This window comes from Orbicella franksi, chromosome 7 (assembly GCF_964199315.1).
Source record: "Orbicella franksi chromosome 7, jaOrbFran1.1, whole genome shotgun sequence".
NCBI classification, from domain to species: domain Eukaryota; kingdom Metazoa; phylum Cnidaria; class Anthozoa; order Scleractinia; family Merulinidae; genus Orbicella; species Orbicella franksi.
In genome coordinates this window covers 14,471,325-14,488,309 of record NC_138151.1, presented here as the reverse complement: position 1 = coordinate 14,488,309, position 16,985 = coordinate 14,471,325, and the positions used below count along the sequence as shown (strand labels likewise).

Here is a 16,985-nt window from a genome sequence, read left to right as displayed (position 1 = left end):
TTTAATGTAATGTAACTGGTTTCCTAACATTTTGCTTGCGAACGGCGATGGGCTTAACTTAAACCTGCCGAAATTTGCTCGTCCTCTTTACTTTCTTTTTGTCATCAGGCTTTTTGGCACTTCCATAAATGATTGAGAAGAAAATAAAAGAAAATGGTGAACATTTTTGTATTTTAGTTTGCTACTTTTTCAACGCAAAATGAAACCAGTCTAGATGGCGGTCTAGATGGGAAAATCTAGACCGCGGTCAATATCGATTTCAGCCAATCAAATTCGTGAATTCTGTAGTTCCCAGTCCTTGTGAGACACAGCCATATAATAATGTAAAATATTAACCGTGAATGCCCATACTTTTTTGGTTGCTTCGGCCACTTTTAAGTGATTGTACAGGGTGGACCGAGTATTTTACTCGTGTTTTCATCATCAAGAATCTCCGCATGGCATCAACCCTGCATAGTCTCCCTTTTATCGTCACGCAACGCTTCACTCCTTGTGGAAAGTTAGTAGCGTTTATAGTAGAAGCGTTGTGTGACCAACTATGTAACAGCTGCGAAGGAGTCTAGCTAAAGGTGCGTTCCTTTGGGGTAATCTGGATCAGGATCAGTGATCCTAGATCGCTCGGATCATGGTGCATCAAAGAAGCCGATGAATTCGTGAGCAGAATGGATTCATCGGTTCCTTTGATTGGCCATATATGATCTGAGTAATCTTGGATCACCGATCTTGACCCAGATTACTCTAGAGGGTCGAACCCAAAAGTCTGCATCTCCAAAACGTAGATCGCGATTTTGAAAATTTGTTTTACGAGGGAAGTTGCAATTGCTTGTAAATTGATTGGTGATAAGACATTTGTTGGTCTTCCCATAGGTCAGGAGATTCTCGGATTAACTATGTTTGCTAGGCGTGCATTTGGAAAGACATTATTCGCAAGTAGACGCAGGTAGAAAACTGGGGTCTACTTGCGACTCTGTTTGGCCAGGCCTTACGCACATTTACGTTGACTTGCGATGACTTGCGATCAATTTGGTCGAGATCAAATTTGCACGTAATTCGACGCAAGTTTTTCACCGTTTGGTCACCCAGCCCAAGTCAACGCAAGTTAATGAGTGACCTCTCTTTGTTGTTATAGCAACCTATAAGCCCATGAAATGCAAGACATGTCTGCCTTAAAATGTTTTTATTTTTTTTTTGTGACTTGCGTGTACTTGCGAAGAAACTTACGGGTCCGTTATTTTTTGTTTGGCCACCCAACACAAGTCTCTATGCAAGTTCAACTTGCGACTACTTGTGAACCCGTTTGGCCAGGGCTTTACGCAAACATTGATCTGGCCATCTTATATAAATCGAATTATTTTGGCGTGAATTTAGACTCTCAGCTGATACCGCGAGTCACAAAGTTCACTGCATCAGTTCTGTTTCGATACGCGGAAATTGATCGTTTAGCCCAAAGTCGATTAGCCCCCACACGAGTCGATTAGCGTACTTAGCGTCAAGTCTTAATATATTTGTCTGATTGCGTGCGCGTGTAGTTGAATAAGCTACTGTTTACTCAATTATCCTAAACAACCACTTAACATAAATGGCCGGCCTATGGATATAAAGGAAACTCTATCGCCGTTGGACAACAGATTAATTAAAACCATTTCATCAGTCTAAAATCATCAGACATCTGATGGTTTCTTCTGATGACTTAACCGGGAAATAACTTGAATCAGGGGCGGACTCCCATATAAAAGGGACGGGGGTGCCCGTCGTACCTTTCAGGGGTTGAAAAAGCGGTTTTGGTGTTCCTTAGGGTGATTGGCCTCAAAAGGTCCTCAGCGGGAGCTTTTGCGGTACGTTTTAGGGAGTTGAGCCGAAAAAATATGACAGGAGATAATGTGTTGATTTAGATTTGGTACCTCTAAAGGGTGAAAAAACTTTCAAGCCACGCCCACAAAACAGGATCTTGGTACCTCTTAGGAGTTCTGTTCAAAATTTCCGAGGGGCACCCCAGTTTTTTTTTTATATGGGAGTCCCCCGGGAACGTGATTTGTGACTTAGAAATCCACCTTACTCGCACGACACTTTATAACTATTGTCGCCATCTTTTAGCTAGCCAAATGTAAGCTTGGCTTGAGGTACCCATGTTCAATGCGCTCAAAGTGAGTCGAGTCGTCTCTGTCTATGGACGAGTGGTCTTAGCAGAAGTCATGTCGGGAAATTCATTGAGTAACTTGGCCTTTCTGGAAGTTTACATATCCTTAAGAAAGTCTGACTACACGCACCGTGACGAGTCAACTAACAATACCGCGTGAAAGAATTGGAAGTCGCAGTCTCGCCGTCACGACTCACCGATACGAGTAGCCTCTTCCAGGCGTTCAGTTAGTTAAGGCGCAGAGCGTAAAACGGTGAGCGAAAAAATAGGGGAGAAGCGCGGCGAGAGAAAGCTTTCTTCCTATTTTTTCGATAGCCTTTTTTCGCGCTGCACCCCAACTAACTGAACGCCTGGAAGTGGATAGATACGACTCGATATGACCAGGAGCCCATGACTCGACCTGTTTTTCAAATGTCTAGCGCAATGTGTGTGCAGACAAAAAACAACCATGAAAAAATAATAATAAAAAAAAAGCAATAAAATAGAAATAAGGCGAAAACAAAAAGAGCCCATGCAACATACACCTCGTTAGCGGGACAGCCCTCTTGGTGTAAATACAAACGTAAAAATTAAGTACTTTCAGAAAGCTATCCTGCTGCACAAAGTCCGTAAAGTCGGCGAAAAACAGTTTTCAAAACTTATTTTCGAGGGGAAGCTAAAAAGCACGATTTTACATAGTTCCGATTCATCTTCGGCTGGGGTGCGAAGTTAGTTTGAATTAATTAGCAATTTATCCCTCGGACGTACAAGCTAACTCATATCTCCACCGTGGTACAAGGGGGAGGAGGGGTTGATGGAACCCCCCTCTGGATTTTCGTTCTGTTAAGGCACAGCGAAAAATAAATTTCCCCTATTTAGATAGCCCTGAGCCTGCTCTACAAGATGATACCATTTTTGCTGGTTATGACGTCATATTACGTCAACTGACGTCATTTAATCCGCTATCTTAGATCCACCATCTTGGATTTCACTGAAGTCAAGAAATAACGGAAATTAGTATATACCACACAAATGAATAGTGCTTTTCGTGCGCTCAGATTGGTTAACTCGGAGGTTAGTAGCAAGTACTATTCACCTCCGAGCAGCCGGCGCGAGAGATTTTGAAATTTCCGACCGCTTGTCACTCATAAAATAACGTTTTGGTCCGCTAATTGTTCAGCTTGTGTGGTATATACTAAAACAATTATTAACCTCAGTGTCGATGAAAGTGATGGATATCTACCTCGCCGCTTCGCGACTCGGTAAATATCCACCACTATTCACCTCCACTTCAGTGAATAATTGTTAATTACTTCAAAATCAAGTCAAATGTTTGTGAAATCTACAAATTCGCGAATTTTGAAAAATTGATGAAGAAAACTGGAAAAAAGTACAGCGTTATGTCTAAAAAGTTGATTTTTGGCCAAACCTACGTGAAATTTGTGGTTGCCATGGCAACGTCGAAAATGATGGACACACAATTGACATATGAAAATTTTTGCAGAGGATGAATGAACAGCTACTGAAAGTTTCAGCCCCTTAGAGTAAATCTTCTTTTCAAAAATTTGAAAAAACCTTATTGGGGCATGATTCCACCCCGTCCCCCTTGAATGTCCGAGGGTTAACATGACTGTATATCTACCAGGTTTCTTTCTGTGATATAGATTTACATACAAATAACTTCTTTTGTGCCCCATTCATTTTTTAATTCATTATTGCTGGCATGCGGGTGACTGTACAAGTCTGGAAGCCATAACGTAAGAATTGTTTAATGTTTGCGGTGGAAATACACACCTAGAGAAATAGTACAAGAAATGTCTACTACCTGACAGGCTCTGTTCATAAACTGGTAAGAAAATAAGGCGCACTTGAATAACTGATTTGGAGAAGTTATAGATTTAAAGTTACTCATTTTGTAGAAAGTTCTTCATTTTATAGTAGGAACGGGGGGGGGGGGTTGCGATTGCTTTTATAGATTATAACGTTCTGATTGTGGGACTGATCCCAGCGGTTAACTTGCATTGAAAAATAAAAGGCTCTAAACTAAGAGGGCAGAAAAACAAAACAAATCGCAGAAAAGTAACTTTTTTCTACGCGATCCTCTCTTGCCAGAGAAAAATTCATTCCTGGAAATAACGGAAAATGCATGTTTTTGAAATTGATTAAAAAATACTGGCTTTTTGTGGAACGAAATTTGGGGGTGTTTTTCAGAATCTGAGGGCTTGAATTATTTAATGAAACCTAAAAGAAAACAAAATCAAACAATGATTTCGTTGTTGTCTCCTTTTTTTGTACAAGCAGTCAAAGTCACACGGACGAATATGTAGCATTGCTTATGCAAAAATAACTTTAGACAAGGAGTTGAAGCATATATTTATATTTAATCCCAGAAGCTAAGATCTGGGTACGGGTACTCGAGGACCACTGACCCTCCCCTCCCCAATCAACCAACTCCTTGTTAGTGTACACACGTCTTTTGGTCAGCGGTTGAACACCAGACAGCTGTCATGGCGTCCACTCGCGCCACAGCCTTTTCAATTTTCATTTGCAAATAGTTAGACTTTGCAAAGCCTTAGAACACGAAAATGAACGTCGAACGAATTGTCTTCCCTGGACCGTTGTGTGCACCTCTTGCCTACGACCCTTCATTCAAAGGTTTGTGCATTTTCTTGTTTGTTTTCCAAACTCGAAACCAGTGTATTGTTTCACCTGTTTGTTTGCGTTCTTTAGTGGAAGTTCGACTTCATGAACCACTTTGGAAGGTTCAGTTCTCTCCAGACGATGTTGCCATTGAGGTTTTAACTTTGTGCTCCCAACTGGAGCCCCTTTGCAAGAAAGAATACGCTGTAAGCAATGTGTTACACCTATCAAGATTTTTATTGATTGTTAAGTTAATTTTGCTTTTCTAGGTAAGCTGACATGTACATTTACGAAAATCTAAAAATATCTTCAAGTGAGATAAGTGTTCCGTCAAGTCTTGACCCAGCCTATCTACACACATGAAACTATAAGAAATGACTGTAAGTTAGCTATTTCATGTAAAAAAAAAAAAAATACAGGGATGCAGAATAAAACCATGCAGAAATATCTATTAAAACACCTAATTCATTAAGCTTACAATGTGGTGTCAGGCATTATGCACCCAATGGGGGTAAACAGGCCTAAGAAAGTGATCCCTTATCAAAGATCATGGAACAGGTTTTTTTTAGCAAAAGCCAGGGTTTTCATTGACGTTTTCAGTAGGAGAGCAACCAGTTTTCACAGGTGGGCTAAGCTCTTTGAACTGAATTTCTTTGCAAGAAAAATTTCTCCTCTAGATGGTCAAACCAGCTGGTCAATTTGTCCGGTGTCTGACCCTTAGTGAAACCCCTGAAAAACTGTAAACAAGTGTATGTCACTGGAGGTGAATTCAGAAGGTATGTCACCTTGTAGTAGAAGATCTATATAAGTGAGACAAGCCATGTATTCAAATTGCCTTTCTCCTACCCATTTCCCATACCTTCCTTCTTTTTGAGGCTACCTAAATCTGCCACTGTGCCTGGGATAAGGAAGGTCAGAATTATGAAATTGTGGTATACATAACTGGAATGCATTTAATTTATAAATTAAAATGTTATATTTGATTTGTTTTATGCACTTAGACAACTCTGGGCAAGATTGATGCAGCTCATAAAGTGGAATACCAAAATAAGTTTGAACCAAAAGGTACAATATACAACAAATTTAATAATAAAGTGTATTATCGTTTGTCTCACGATGTAGTCACTTGAGATTTAGATCGCAATGTTTCGACTGCTTACTGCTAGTCTTCTTCAGGCGATAAGGTCACTAATAGATAACAATGCAAGTCAATTTGAAAGAGAGAAACTTTGCAAGATCTGGAGATTTTCAGAAAATTCATGTATAGTGACGGACAGGTGTCCCATCCCCTGACAGAAAAGTTAGTTTAACTGATCTGGTTCAGTTACCAGCCACCCTATCAGGCCTTCTGACAGGGTGCGGGTGTGTGGGAACCGCACAATTCAGTCAAAACCCACACAATAATATAATTTGGATCCAGGATTTTTCAAGAGGGGGAGGCATGGCTAGTAGTTTGGGGTTGTAGAGTCAATTGAGCATGCCCCAAAATGTTGTAATCTGAGAATTGAAACCTAATTTTAAAATGTTCTTCCAGAAATACTAGCAATGCCACAAACTAGAAATCATGATCTTACGATTTTTCTTTACTATGACATTCTATTGATTTTGGTTTCATACATGTTGGGTTAAGTCAGTTATCACGCAAGAGACGGAGTCAGTCAAACACAGTTTGTTAATACAAGTTGTGACTGCTAGTATTATTTGAACTACTAGGCAGTAAAATAAATTTGGCTGAGTGTTAATCAGTGCAGTATTTCCTTGCTGTAGGATTTAGCAAGAACACTTGAAATTGGATTGCACAATCCTGCACAATTTCCAGCACAATCGACATTTTCCCTGGCACGATTTGCCTCCTAACCCTCACACATTTTTTTTCCTGGACCCTGTCAACAGGCCAGCATCATGCTATTGGACGTAAGTGATGTCACCAATGAACTAGGCTGCAAAGTGACTACCAAATAGTTTGCACAGGTCTCAATGCTGAGGGTTCAGAGAAAATGCTTCTACAAGACATTTCTTGGCTAGATTTGCTGTGAAACATTTTTAAACTGAATTTCATTTTCCAATCCCAAGTGGTTTAAACTGCAGTCTGATATTAAAATTGTACACATGGTCTTTTGCTACAGTATTGGTCAAAGAGATTGCATCACCTACACACGCGTAAAATGCGTGTAGTCTGTGTGTAGTATTCGTGGACACTGCTTGTAAGGTGCGTGTGGGGTTGCGTGTAATTACATGCACATAAAATTTACTGATCTGGTAGTTACACGCTTTTGTGTGAAATTTCACCCGTATGCTTGTATTTTAATTGGAGAAGAAACCTTTGTTATTCATACACGCATTTGCGTGTATTTTGCAAAACAAAAAGCCACTACTAACTTGTATTTGATACACACGACTCTCAGTCCTCTCAATGTTCACAACAAAAGTAAATTTAAAAGCTGACAAGCATTGCTAAGTAACTGGACTAGCTCGAGTACCTATCAAACAAATACTCTTTCTTAATCTGTAGCAGCCCGCACTTCTGCTTAATGTCAAAACTTTTAAATTCTTAAAGATCTCTGAGCTTTTGTTTACGTTAGAACACATACGATGTACGTTGCAACGTAATGTTTACCCATGCACAAAATGCCATTTGAACTCCTGTTCCTGCAATAAAAATGAAATAGGAATTCAAACAGAAACTCACAGACTCTCTCTTAATCTTAAAAGGTGAAAAAATGAAGCTTTTTCTGGTCAAAATCTAAGCATTTGTTAATTTTCAATTCATCAGATTCTTGTGTAACCTTCTGACCACAAACCGCAATCTTTACACCTGGTGCATTCGATTATTCGGCATAAATTACAATATATTTTACTACCGATAAGCTAGCTTTGAGAAAAATATGCGGATTTTCATCCATAAGTTAAGTTCGGTTGACAGATCGTTGCGTGTCTGTATATGTGTACACGTATGGAATAAAATGAAGTAGTAGCAACAAACGTCTTTCACACTGCACAGGATTTTCACCTGGGTAGATTTTGGTCACGTCCTAGGCAATGCTATTCAAGAAACAGATTGAATTTCATTTTTATCAGATTAAAACAATATCAGATAGAGAACATTCGCTTCTGAGCACTATTAATAACAAATCTTCAAATGCTCTTTAAACTTAAAGAAGGATAACTGATGTTTAAAAATTAACTGAAAATCTCAAGCGAAATATTTTGTTTTGCTGTTATTTCGTGTCCGTCAAGCCTCAGTTTGTCAGTCGCTGACACCCTCGTTGTTTCTCAGGAAAAGATAAAAACAGTCGGGAAAAGCTTTTGAACACCAGTAAACTCCAAACGTTTCGGAGTACGAAATATTTTTAATGAATCTTTGGATTGATTTTATGTACACTGATTGCTGTTATTTAAAATTGAAAGCGACATATGTTTGTGTTCTGCTATCTCAGTGAATCCTAGCATGCCTGCCAGTTGTTGGCGGCACTTGTTGAAACTACAATGGAATTAAAATACTTTTACTCTTGAGCAGTAAGTCGGTTTAAGGAAACTGGTCGATTCTATTGGAAACATTTAATAACCAGAAGCAAGAAGGCGAAAGACAAAACTGCATCACATCGCAGTGCAGTGCAGTACAGTGAATGTTACACAGTAAATGTTTTGTTTTCATTACACGCACTTTTAATATTTCGTTCTCATTACATGCACTTAATGAGTTCCAGTTGAACGACTGCAAGTAATTTTACATGCAATATCATGTCAACTGTTTGTAATTACATGCATTTTCGTGTATTTGCGCGTAAGGTGCGTGTAAGGTGTGTGGACACTGTGTGGTCACTGTGTGTAATGTGCGTGTAGTACAGGTGATTCACACGCATGTAATGCTGCAGTCCCTTTGACTGGTACTGTATTTAGAATTTGAGAAATCACTACAAGCTTCATGTGGTTTGCTTGATTATGCAAACAGTAGTAACTAGTTATAATACCAATATCAAATAATTTGTGGCATAACTAACAGATAGTAAAATCTTCTAAATTTCAGCTCAAGTACTTTTTGAGAAAATGCGGGAAATGATTCACTTTCTCCCAGACCCCAGACCAACACTGAAAGTAAGTGAGACTTTACCTGATGCTTTCACATTCAAATTGTAATTTGATGATCAAAATTCAACCAAACTGGTGTTTATTTATCTTGATAATTATAACAAATCTTGAGGGAGTTCAATTAAATCAAAATATCACAAATCATTATTTTGTTCTTGAGGTGATAAGTTCTCCATCCAGGGTTCTTTCTGGTCATGCAATCCCTGTGGGGGATACTCCCTTATATGGGCTTTATAGATATGTGTGGCCCCAAAGGGTATCACAAGTTTTTGACCGTTTTGGTTAGAAATAGTTTATTGATTTTGGTCATTTTTGTCTCCGAAATAGGGTATGGTTTTTGCACTCTTGTTTTGAATTCAGTGTTTCTTTTTTAAGGCCATCAACAAAGGCCCTTTGCAATGCCTTTAACATCGGTTTGAACTATGTATTTAAATTAATCATGAGACAGGTCTGAAACATCGATTTAAAGGTCAGGTCTTAAATAGGGTATCAAATTTTGGTGAGGTCATAAATAAGCTAGGTAGAGAAAATCACAGAGTTTTGTCTTAAATAGGTTAAGGGTTTTGGGAAGTAGGCACCCCCACCTGATTTTTCTAGGCATACCCCCCTTCCCCCTGTGGGATAGAATCCTACCTGCACTGCCTTCCTATCATGTTTGGAAGTGCAAGAGCTACAGTACGTGAAAGCTTGGGGTGAACGATTGAGCAAATAGAAGCAGTGAGAGGGGACCAGTGGAGAATGAAAGAAACCATATACATGCATGGGTAATCAAATGGTGGTAAAGGAGATTAGGAAATAATTTCAAGCACGTTTTGGCAAAAGTTTTGTAATTTCCCAAGCCTTAGGCAAAGGACATTATTACAGTTTTAACAAAACATAATTGAAATATTATTACTTGCTAATTTCACAGGTATACTATCATGGGTGTCAAAAATTTGTGAGCTTTTTACTTATTTTAATTAATATGTTGTCTAGAAATTTTGCACCAAACATTGCCATTGATGGCAATTTTGTTATTTCACATGACTGTGAAAATATAAATTATTGCTGAAATTTTGTGCCAAAATTATGGAGTAATTTGTCACCCATGTATGATATTAGGTTCTGTTACAATTGGTTCCAAAGATTTTTAAGGAAATTAAGCCAGTTTGTCCATTGATGGGAGGCTATGAAGCATCTTGGTTGACCTATAGCCCAGTAGTTAACCATGCACGATTAATGGGCTACATATGGTGCTCTTAAACAGTATCTTAGAGCAGAAATCTGCTACCTGCTACCTCTTGTTTCACTTTTTTTTTAAACAGATATTTACGATTTTATTATTATTTTTGAAGTTTCCACAAGTTTCCTAATGAAATTTATTAAATACAAATTAGTTTAAATTAGCATAGGAGATGCAGTGACCTCATGGTTAGTGTACTCGACTCTGGATCAAGCAGTCTGGGTTCAAGCCCGGGCTAGGGACATTGTGTTGTGTTCTTGGGCAAGACACTGTACTCTCACAGTGCCTCTCTCCACCCAGTTGTATATATGATTGGCTACTGTCAAATTTAATGCTGGGGGGTAACCGTTCGATGGACTAGCATCCCATCCAGGGGCGAGTAGAAATACTCTTAGGTGCTTCATGCAACAGAAACTGAGACAAGCTCCAGCCTGATGGGCCACTTGGCTCATTTGCAGACTTAACATTTTACCTTTTAAATCACCAGTGATTTTTCACTAATTTGTAAGCATGATCTTTTCGTTACAGGAGTACCTTAGACAGACTGGATTGTCATTACTGTTTCCAAGAGTCACTTCTTATTTAACAAATCCTGAGAGGCCGGCATTTCAAACTCAGAAATCCTCTATGGATGGTAATTATTGTTTCTTTCAGTAATAAGACAAAATAATGCCCAAAAAATGGTGAACAGTTTATAAAGAAAAGATCACTATTCACTGTAATATTTATCACAATTAGCATTTTTCTACTTATTATAAATTCAACTTCCAGCGAGCTCTGTACATTAATCAACTGAAGATGACAGTAGGTTCTGTCGAAACTTGTCTTTTAAACATAAACGTTTTGTTGTTTTCTTGAAAAATAATAAATAAAAATGGATAATAAACTTTAAGGTAATTAGTCACTGTTATGATATGTTACTTTGAGTCTGGACTTCTGCAAGCCAGAAATGCCTTCCTCTCCTCAAAAACCATTGTTAAATACTTATCATTAATTGTGACATTAACAGATAATCAATTTTATGTGATGAAAACTCTGAAAATTGCACAAATTTTGAAATAACTAGTCCAAAAGTACAAGTGGAGTATTTTATAAGTGCAAATTTTACAAGACATGTAAATTCAAATACATATAACTATGAATTTATGGTTCAAATAAGCATGGCTGTTATAATTTCCACCCCTACACTGTAGTTTATTGAAAACATATTTTTGAACTGTTGTTTTAGAGGAGATTATAATTATACTAGTTGAAGGGAATTTGACGTCATATTTTGAATGTTGTTTTTTTGGTTGAATAATTTTCACCAGGATAGGCGAGTACCTAGCAAGTTAACCGTGAGCTTGGGGAGGGGAGTACTCTACATAGTTTTATAAGGGGAGACTCCACCCGAGGTCCAACCCCTTACCCTTTTATATGCTATTTTGGCAGAAAAGGTACATCTTTCGTATATCTGTTATTGGAAAAACGTATCCCTTTCATATACATACTTAAGAACACTGCATCACTTTTCTAAACCCTTGGAGTGAAGATAATGAACAATACTATGGGAGAACATCAAGAATTACCAGAATTGTTGTCAACCAAACAACAGGTTTGATTTATTCAGTTACCGTTCATGTTATATCTAAATGACAGATTTTCCAACCCTTTCATACCTCAACTTGTGAAATCCCTGCCCTTTCATATATCTGAAGGCTCAAAAAGGTACCCCTCTTGGGCAGAGCCTCCGTGTATAGGCAATTATAGGGAATATCCCACCTCCTTGGGCCATAAGCTAAGCTACTGTATGTGGTTGTTCTCATTGCAGGTTATTTTCTGCACCTTGGAATGTTGAACCAGCTGATAACCCTGAGTCACCAGCTGAACAGTGATGCATTCAACCTCGCAAATCACAAATACATGGCTCATCAGACAGCGCTTCTATATGTGAGATACTTACCACTGTTTATCTAATCCATTCCCTTATTGAGATACATGTATCTCAGCTACTGTTGTTGAAGGGTGAAAGTTCTACAAGTTTTTTGCATTAATTTTAGAACTTGAAGATCAGATATGACTCCTTAAAATAAATTATAAGTCTGTATAGCAAACTAAGAAGAACTTCATAAAAACATAGCAGAGTATGCACTGATTATTGCTTAAATTGCAAGTTTGGTGGCTCCTAGAAGAGCTTTTCTTTGTTCATAAGCATAAATGAAAACACCAGAAAAAGATCAAAGTTATTTCTAAGTCAGTACACACCCTGTCCATACTACATGTATTAATTACAGAGCTAAAATTATAGGGAAGGGTTTCAGTTTGAAGTTTGCATGGGTTTATGTTCAATGAATCAACAAATGTACTACTTTTGATTTAGTTTGATTTCTTTCTAAAAACTTTTTTTCCCCAAAAGTTGGGTTGCCCAACTTGGGGTGTGGTTTATCTGCGAGTGCGGCTTATCTGCCGGTGTTAATGATACTAACTCAGTTGTAATCCCTTTCAGGTTTTTTCTAAAATAGATTTAAAAAAGCCTTGTCTTTCTGTGTTTATTGAGTCTAAACAGTCTCGGAGAGCTCAAAAAAGTTGTGGAATCACTTAATGTCTACCTATGGCTAATGTTCCCACAGCATTTCTTCAAAATTTCAGTTGTGTTTCTATACCTAAGCTGATTATGTAAGCACAGGAAATGTCTCCTTTTTACTAGATATTTGTTTCATACTCGGCAATGCTACTAAAACGTTGCTGCATTATTTGCAATACTTACATGTAGCTTCCATGTAATCAGTTGTGAAGGTCTAGTATATATATGACTGGGTTTATGAAAACCATGTTTAAGATGCATTCCTTTTTCACTAAGTGATTTAGTGGTACACACTTTTGTGACTCAAAAAGACCTAAACACAAGTACAGTGGAACCCCGCTCTACGGACACCTGCTTAATACAGACCCCCGCTTATAAGGGACAGTTTCTTTGTCCCAACAAAATGCTCAAATCTTTTCTTTAAAATTGACTTGCTTTATATGGACACCGGTTAACCCATTGACACCTGCATAAAATTGCCTGCAACCCACCCCTAAATCCCTGGCATTTTTGTGAAATATTTCAGAGTGAGGGAAAGCACAAAAATAAACATGTGCGCAGTAACCACAGACACAAGATCAGGTTTCAAGACATCGTTTATTTAAAGTTGAAGAAATGAAAGGCCAAAATATTAAAATATATCAACAAAAAGAACTCAACTTAATGTGTAAAACTTATAAGAAAACGTGAAATTATATTTTTTTTCTTTGCCGCACGGCAAAAGCTGAGAAAATTGAACACGCAAAAATGAGTTAAGTTTTGACTTCAGAAGACAAAATGAAATCGAATACAATTGAATTTCCATTCTTTTACTATAATGGATAACATGTGAGAAAACACCAGAAAATAAAGGCGAAAGACACATGTTAAGGCCAATTCAAAAAGAAGAAATCAGATAATTTCTTTGCTGCGTGATGAAATAATACAGTACAGTGAAAGGAAGATGAAAGTTGTACTTCAAAAAGGCAACAAAAACAAGCCAATTTTTAGAGATAAATGGTATTTCAACTGTGTTAATTTAGTGCCCACTTAGATCTTTTCTGAGGAGTTCTATAGTAACTAGATAAGACTCAACAAAACATATTTGAGTGAAGCAAATAAACTAAACAAACAAACTACAGGGGTCGCTGGAAATTAAATATGCAGAAATTGCACATGCAAAAATACTGTTCACTTTTAAAACCTAAAATTCCCAAATAAAGGCCACCAAATGAAAGAAACGTGACAGGAAGTTCAATAACAATAAATTTTCATTCAAGTTGAGGCAAAAAACTTATCTAAAAACATAAATACGTTCAAAATTTCGCAGACTTGCTCGCTGTAGGGCCGCATGTTCAAATTAATTCTTCTCGCTAGAGCGAAAGCTTGAGTTTTTGCTGACAAGTTTTGCAGTTATTTTATCGGCCTTGACTTTGCCAATCATTGTAAAAGTTGAATTCAACTTCGAAGTAATACTGTACATTACCATTTTTGTTTTCTTAAGTCCAGGAAGCTGCTTTAAATCCACGATCTGTATTCAAAACTCACTTGAAAGTGCACTGATCGCCTTGTTTTTGCGGCGGTTGAAAGAAGGAAATATTCTTCACCAGAAAGGTTTGACGACTCTGTACACCTTAATCTTCCATTCTGAAGCCACCTAAACATCGATTTATGTTTTTCCGTTCTATTTTAGGTGCCAAAGAAGTAATTTCTCCATTTTAGGAATGAAAACAAGACTGTGGAAGTTTGTAGATTTGGCCCGCAATGAACCCTGATTACCTCTGCTTTTCGAGCACATAATTTTCAGATGAAAAACCGTCTTTCTAGGACCCCTAAAGTCATCTAAAAATATGCTCAGAAAGTCAATTCTCATTGGTTTATTTGTCCTTAACAACAATAGAACAATAGGAGAACCAAAAAGTCTTTAGGGAGGGTAGGAAAGGCAATTATCCTCATGTGCTTTTTTATGGCCGGTTACGCCCGGCACAGGAAGTTGGAGGTGGGTTTTCGCACGGCTGGTTACAACCGGCACCAGAGTCAATGGGTTAATATGGACAATGGACACTTGTCTGTGTCCTGAGTCACAAACTCTCATATATTGTCAGCCCCGCTTTACAGACACTGGTTATCTGCACACTGTCTTTTTTCATTGTCACAATTATATGATAATTATAGACATTGTACCCTGTTCAAATAATAACAGATTTTTACAGGTTAGTAAAATTTTATTACTAAAAAAAGTAGTGTGACATATTTGATTTTGAGCAGTCTGTCTTTCTTCCGGTGTTTGACTCTTGTACTACTTATAGTCCTTTAATAAAGTTTTCTGCCTCCTGTTCCACACGTTTCACTTCCTTGTGGTAATCAACGAGAGTGCATTTGATGCCTTGACTTCTTAAAATAGCTTGAATGATTCCATTAGCCTACTTTAAACAAATGCCTATTGGTAAAATCAACATCATTATTTACAATATCAACAGCTGAAGTTTTAGACATTATGACAAAGTCCAGTACTTTCCCTGGATTCTCTGTTCCCCTCTATAAACTATGATTTGCTGATATGTTGTGTGATGGCGACAGTATTTGTAAACTTACAAGTTTAATACACTGTAGATATTTACATTTCCCTTCAAATTTCCTGCCAAACAAATCATAAAAGCTTTTTTTTAAAGGTACATTTTTTTATGTACAGTGTTCTGAGCCGGAAATACCATTAGGACTGCGTTCTCCATTTCGTCAAATGTAATCACTCCCAAGTGATGAGAAAGGAAAGAAAATGATGTCGAAGAGTACAGTTTAAGAAAACTGAGATAATAGAGTGGGAAAAAAAGTCTGACACACCTTTAAATTTTTATATTGTTGACTTTGGAGACTTTTTGGAGAAAAAAATGCCACTTGGCCAGGGTGAAACTTTCATGAACACTATTTTCATAAATTCAGACATATGTATTCAATAATATTCATGATTGTTATGAATGTCTCTGTCAACAGCAATCAGTTAATCAGGCTGGCTCACCCATGACCGATTGCAAAAAGAACATTGAATCTAATTTTAAAGGTTTGAAAGCTGGTTTAGTTCCAAAAGACAAGGAGTCTGTACCAAAGCTTCCACAGGCACAAAAAGAATGGTGAGAAGATAAGCTTTTTATTGGTGTACATTTTGTTAGGTAATCTAATGTACGATTCTATCACTGGATGGTGGAGACACTGTAGCCTAATGGATAGTGCGCTGGACTCTGGCGTTGAGTGGTCCAGGTCTGAGCCCTTGCTGGGGTAATGGCGTTTTGTTCTTGGACAAGACACAGTGCCTCTCTCTACTCAGGTGCATAAGTTTGTACTGGCAAATTCAATGTTGGGGGTAGCCCCTGCAATGGACTTGTACCCTTCCAGGGGGGAGAAGAAATACCTCTAGTTGCTTCATACTACAGAAACTGGGATGAGCTCCCATTGTATGGGCCACTAGCTGTATCATTGTTCATTTATGATAATCTCAAGTAAAGGATGCTCAGTTTACCAAAGCAATCAAACCACTGATCGGCACATCATATTTTCAACCTTTTTCCCAAGACAAGGTGGTAATTTCCTGATATAGTTGCTATTGTCATTATTCACCAAAAGCTGGGTAAGCTCAAGTCTTTGTGATTAAAGAGGAACTCTGGTGTCGTATTGACCGAAGAAAAAATCTTCAGGTCACTTATGTCACGTTGGTTCATGTATTTAAAATTAATATGCTTTATTTGCTTTCTAGGATTAGCAATGTCACAGCCAATATTCTTGACAGTGTCCATTCCTTGCCACCAGGCCTCACTCAACCCATGATATCAGCCATGAGTTTTGTTGAACAGCAGAGACAATAAAATAACTTTTTAAACGTAGCTTGGTAGGCATTTGCTGTGGTCTAAAATTGCAAATCTGGGAATTTGAGTGGCTCTCCCACTGATCATTAATGATTTACTAAAAGTCAGTGACCTATAGCATTAATAACGTTATGTAATCCTATTGAACATATTTATATTTGAATTCCCACTAGTCACATGCATTGATCAGCACAAGATATGGACCAGAAGTTTGTTTTTTTTTTTGGTTTTCTAGTATACAAATCAGCTCCACCACTGTGTTGAAATTACCCTAAAATTTATGTTTTATGATAAAAATGGCTTTCCCTTAATATCTTTCCTTTGTTTTGAGCAATTAGACCACAGCAGAAAACGTATTCTACAGTTAAAGTTTATGTTTACAGCCCAATTCTCCACTTAAGGAGACTAGAACAGTGATGTCAAACTAAGTTTACTTCTGGAGCAGGGTCTAAATTGGTCGAGTCTAATGGAAGAAAGACAGAATTTGAATTACATGTAGGTAAATTTGATTTACAACAA

At 37.8% G+C, this 16,985-nt stretch overlaps 1 protein-coding gene across 2 annotated transcripts in view; it reads left to right on the top strand.

Annotated features, from left to right (window-relative positions):
* The first annotated feature begins 4,616 nt into the window (after window positions 1-4,616).
* LOC145492145 (uncharacterized) overlaps window positions 4,617-16,985 on the top strand; it is a 13,444-nt gene continuing 1,075 nt past the window's right edge. Inside the window, exons 1-8 of one of the 2 annotated variants that reach the window (XM_081471482.1) lie at window positions 4,617-4,771; window positions 4,847-4,962; window positions 5,758-5,821; window positions 8,784-8,851; window positions 10,596-10,701; window positions 11,878-11,996; window positions 15,601-15,737; window positions 16,358-16,985. The exon at window positions 16,358-16,985 is cut by the window's right edge and continues 1,075 nt beyond it. In XM_081471482.1, the coding sequence (XP_081327608.1) occupies window positions 4,702-4,771; window positions 4,847-4,962; window positions 5,758-5,821; window positions 8,784-8,851; window positions 10,596-10,701; window positions 11,878-11,996; window positions 15,601-15,737; window positions 16,358-16,466 (789 nt within the window). In that variant the 5' untranslated portion in view covers window positions 4,617-4,701 and the 3' untranslated portion in view covers window positions 16,467-16,985. Of the gene's footprint in view, window positions 4,963-5,757; window positions 5,822-8,783; window positions 8,852-10,595; window positions 10,702-11,877; window positions 11,997-15,600; window positions 15,738-16,357 lie in introns of both variants that reach the window. The other variant, XM_081471481.1, reaches the window with a different exon arrangement.